This window comes from Charadrius vociferus, unplaced genomic scaffold (assembly GCF_000708025.1).
Source record: "Charadrius vociferus isolate BGI_N301 unplaced genomic scaffold, ASM70802v2 scaffold740, whole genome shotgun sequence".
Lineage (NCBI taxonomy): Eukaryota > Metazoa > Chordata > Aves > Charadriiformes > Charadriidae > Charadrius > Charadrius vociferus.
Genome location: NW_009646517.1, coordinates 609036 through 613101, shown reverse-complemented (window position 1 = coordinate 613101; position 4066 = coordinate 609036). Strand labels below are relative to the sequence as shown.

General features: G+C 57.0%; 1 protein-coding gene across 1 annotated transcript in view; it reads left to right on the top strand.

The window, feature by feature from the left end:
- Nucleotides 1-102: 102 nt before the first annotated feature.
- Nucleotides 103-4066, top strand: part of CEP68 (centrosomal protein 68kDa) — a 4116-nt gene continuing 152 nt past the window's right edge. Inside the window, exons 1-3 of the mRNA XM_009885026.1 lie at nucleotides 103-486; nucleotides 968-2422; nucleotides 3785-3907. Coding sequence (XP_009883328.1) covers nucleotides 103-486; nucleotides 968-2422; nucleotides 3785-3907 — 1962 coding nt within the window. The remainder of the gene's footprint in view (nucleotides 487-967; nucleotides 2423-3784; nucleotides 3908-4066) is intronic.

Below are 4066 nucleotides of genomic sequence, written 5' to 3'. Positions count from 1 at the left end.
GGGAGCTGAGGGGGGGCGGTGAGTTGCCACTACCGTGTTTTATATGTGGTTTATGTATTTCAGAGAGCCCAAGGCTTGGCATCATCTTGTGGTTCTGTCCCGATGGCCGTGGATGTGGGAAGATCACCTTCTGAAGCCTCACTGAGCGGGAAGGCTGAGGGCGATGGGAAGTGGGACTGCGCAGAGGTGGAGACGGACTACCCGGAGCTAGCGGACAGCCTGCGCCGGCTTTTAAGGGCAGAGGAAGCCAAGCCCTGCCCACCGGGGACGGAGAGCGTGGCAATGAAGGCACACAGTCACTTGGCCAGTGGTGTTACCCAGCCAGGCTCAAGCTTCCGCCAAGAAGTGTCTTCAGCATCCGCATCCAGATTTCCCAGAGCAAGAGCAAGCCTCTCGGAGACAGAGACATTAATTTACAGAGCCGATGACGACAGCGATGTGCATCGTCATGTTAGCCACCGGTTCCTCTCCTCCGGGGAGCAGCAGGTGAGAGGGTTGTATGTTGCTGCATCGCCGGGAGGTCCCAGGTGAGGTGGGGACTTGTTTGGGCTGTCCTAGCAAAGGCTTTCCACCTCCTCCAGCCAGAGTGTGCCCACACCAGCCCCGGGCTGAGCCGTGCGGTGGGGCAAGGCTTGAGCTTCAACACCTGAGCTCCATTCCTGTATTGCCGCCGTGGAGCTGGAAAGTTGTTCGGGACAGGGCTCCTCTTGCTGTGAAATGACTTGTGCAGCTTCCCAAGCCCTGGGGATGCCTTCCCTTAAAAACAAGCCCCACTCCAGGCTCCGGGCAACTGCATGCCATCCCACAGACGGAAGAGTTCCCCTTCCAGCTTCTCCTCACGGTGGGTCCAGGGCTGGGCTTTTATCTCCACGTCCCAGCTCAAAGGAGCCTTTTGTTTGGCTGCTGTGCTTCATTTTATGCATCTCTCTCTCTCTCCCTTTCCTTTTTTCTCCCTGTCTTTGAGCAGGTGAAGGCGTCGGGCTGTTGGGAGCCGGCATCCACCCCCCCCAGCCAGTGCAGCTCCTCAGAGGAGAGCATCCTCGCTGGCAGCTGCCGCGATGCCCGTGCCGGCCGGCAGAGCCGAAGGCTGGGACCTCAATCCCCATTTTCCTCCACCCCGGAGCTCCTGCGGCCGCAAACCCCTCCCAGCCCTGAGAGCGCCCTGCGCAGCCGCTCCGCATCGAGCTTCTCCACTCTGTCTTCAGAAGAAAATGACCTCTCTGAAGAGCCATCCCGAAGCTTGCCGGCCAGCGCAGATGTGCCTTCTCCTGCGGCCACCGCCGCCCGGGCCCCGTGCTGTCGGATGGGTGCAGCAGAAGGCAGGGCGCCACGGGCACGCAAGCCCTTCAGTCCTCTGCTTGATGACCACGCCATCATGGAGCGTATCAGAGAGATGTCATCCTACCAAGCCGATTACTGGGCATGTGCCATACCGGATTCGTTACCCCCATCTCCGGACCGTCGTTCGCCCCACTGGAACCCCAATAAAGAGTACGAGGACTTGCTGGATTATGCTTATCCGCTGAAGCCAAGATACAAGCTGGGAAAGATGCCGGAGCCTTTCCTCCACGACTCAGGAATAGGTTTGGACAGCTTTTCTGTTTCCCCCGAGGGCACGTCGAGGTCCACCAGCATCTACGGCCGAGGTGGGCAGCTTCGGGGAGGCGGAGAAAACGGACGTCGGAGGTTCGTGGCCTCTGCAGAGAGGTGCTCCACCCCGGGGCCTGGAAAAAGAGGCTGCGCAGGAGCTGGCTCATACTACGAACCGTCACCTATTGCAAAAGCGTCCTTCGCGAAGAGCGCTTCCCCTCGTCCTTCTAGAGGTTTTGCTAAGGATGTAACGACGGAGTCAGCTGGGCCGGGTTCCTCTGGCCGCCCCGCTGCGGACGGGAGAAGCTGGTGTACCAGAGGGAGCCCCTTCCCAAACTACAAAGGGCAGGCGAAAAGCACTGGTAGGTTTTTACCTACAACGCGGGTGCTCCCTCTGAGTAAAGAGTGGGAGGATGATGAAGAATTTCTCTCCCTGCCTCCGAGACTACGGGAGCTGGAAAGGTTGGCTCACTTTTTGTCCGATCTTTCCTTAACTATAAGGACGCCCGGGCACGACCACCATAACCTTCCACATCACGGCGACGGCAGGCGGCCCCTTTCCTCTGCGTGGGTTCCTTTCGGAGAAGCAGGTGGCAGGGACGAGAGAGAGAATATTGAGGATTATGCTGGGCTGTGGCACCCCTGCAGCTCTCGAAAGCCCAGCTGGGAAAACGCTGGCTCGCGTGGCCAGATCCGTAGGGATCCTCCGTGGGGGCTTCACGTACCGACCGGTCTCAGGGACGCATTGGATGGGACGTATCTAAATGAACGGTGGGTCAAGGGGCATCCGAAGAAGAGCCAGCAGAGCGAGTCCCTTGCCCAGTGTATTAAGGTAGGCTGAGACGAGAAACAACGTTTATTTTGGGAAGATCTCAGATAAAATATGCCTGTGTTTATGGCACAATTAATTAAGGTTTCCCCTTCTGCGTGATGTTGGGTGGCAGTAATTTATGCAGGGGGGGGCTCACTGGAGCAGATAATGTCTTCTGACGGAGCGTGAGCCCGCCTCGCTTTTCCCGGGGCTCAGCATCGCGGGGCTAAGCTCGGTGGAGATGTGGCACTCGGCTTCCCCGGCACTGGGCGGTGCTGCACCAGGGAAGAGCCGAGAGCTGCGGTTGGGGCTGGACTAGCGTGAAACCCCCATTTGCTGCCTGCCCCATCGCTCCCACTATTTAATCCTCCACGGCCGGACTTACCCTTCAGCCCCGGGCTCGCTCATCTTCACCAGACTGGGTCATGCTTAAGGGTATAATAAGGTCAAGCAGAACTCGCAGGATTTCTCTAAAGACTTTCCTGATTATTTTTTTTTAATTTTTATTTTTCGGGTGTGTGATGCCTCGTGGCCATCCTGCTGCAAGTGCTGTGCTCCTCATCCAGCAGGGATTGATCCCCACCTTCCCCTCCATCTTCCTCCCCACCCCAGCCCCGGGCTCAATTTGGCAGCGATGCTGGGCTGTTTGCAAGAGGGTAATTATTATTATCCCGCGCAGAGCTGCAAACACCAGAGCAACTCATCCCCCTCCTCTTGTATGGCAGTAACTCTTCCAACTTAAAAGGGTCTTTTCTACTGTCAGCATTAGCGTGTATCTGTCGCCCCAAATCGCGGTGCCAGGGAGAAGCAGCCCGGCTTTATCGCAAAACCCCGACTCCCGAGGAGCGGCAGCCGGGCTGGAGTCTGGTTTTGGTGTGAGCAGAGGCCCCTGGGTTTTGTGCAGCATCTTACAAAAATAATCCCTTACCGAGACGCTTTAAAAATAAATGAAAGCACTTAATTGAACGAGACAAACCCTTGGGGAAAAGCAACTGCAAATTAACTGCGTGGCTCCGGAGAGGAGGAGAGGGTGTCTCTTCGGCTGGGAGATGGTGGAAGCAAACCCCTTCCTTCAGCCTGGGCGCCACTGGCTTCCCACACCTCGGCATAGCACCATTTCACGCTGACCCTCGATTCTTACCGCACAGTGGGGTTTGGGGTGTGTTTAGGCGTTTAATTCGCTTTTTGCCTTTTTTTTTTTTCTGTCGACCCTTGGTTTCCCGAGCTTAGGGGTGTTTGTGTGCTGGGGGGAGGCGAGAGAGCGGGAGGGAGCAGGGGCTTTCTGAAACACCGCTGGCTCACCTCTGGCTGTCCCTGCTGTCTCTTTGTCGCAGAAATAGATAAGTAACCCCCTTTTTTTTATTTTCATGCTTCGTTAAGTAGATGTTTTGCTGCCAGCTGGAAGAGCTAATTCGTTGGCTGTACCGCGTCGCGGACCTCACCGACGGCTGGGTACCACCCTCGCCGGATGCCGAGAGCCTGAAGGCATCGCTGCACCGCTGCTTGGTAGGTATCGCCGCTGGTGTCCTTCCCACCTCTTCGGTGCCGCCGGCAGCGAACAGTGCGAAGCAACTCCTGCTCGGGGGAAATGGCTCTCTGGGCAACCTGCCGCAGGTGCGTCTCTTCCAAAAAAAAAACCCTTATAAATATTGCTCGTCTTCTCTT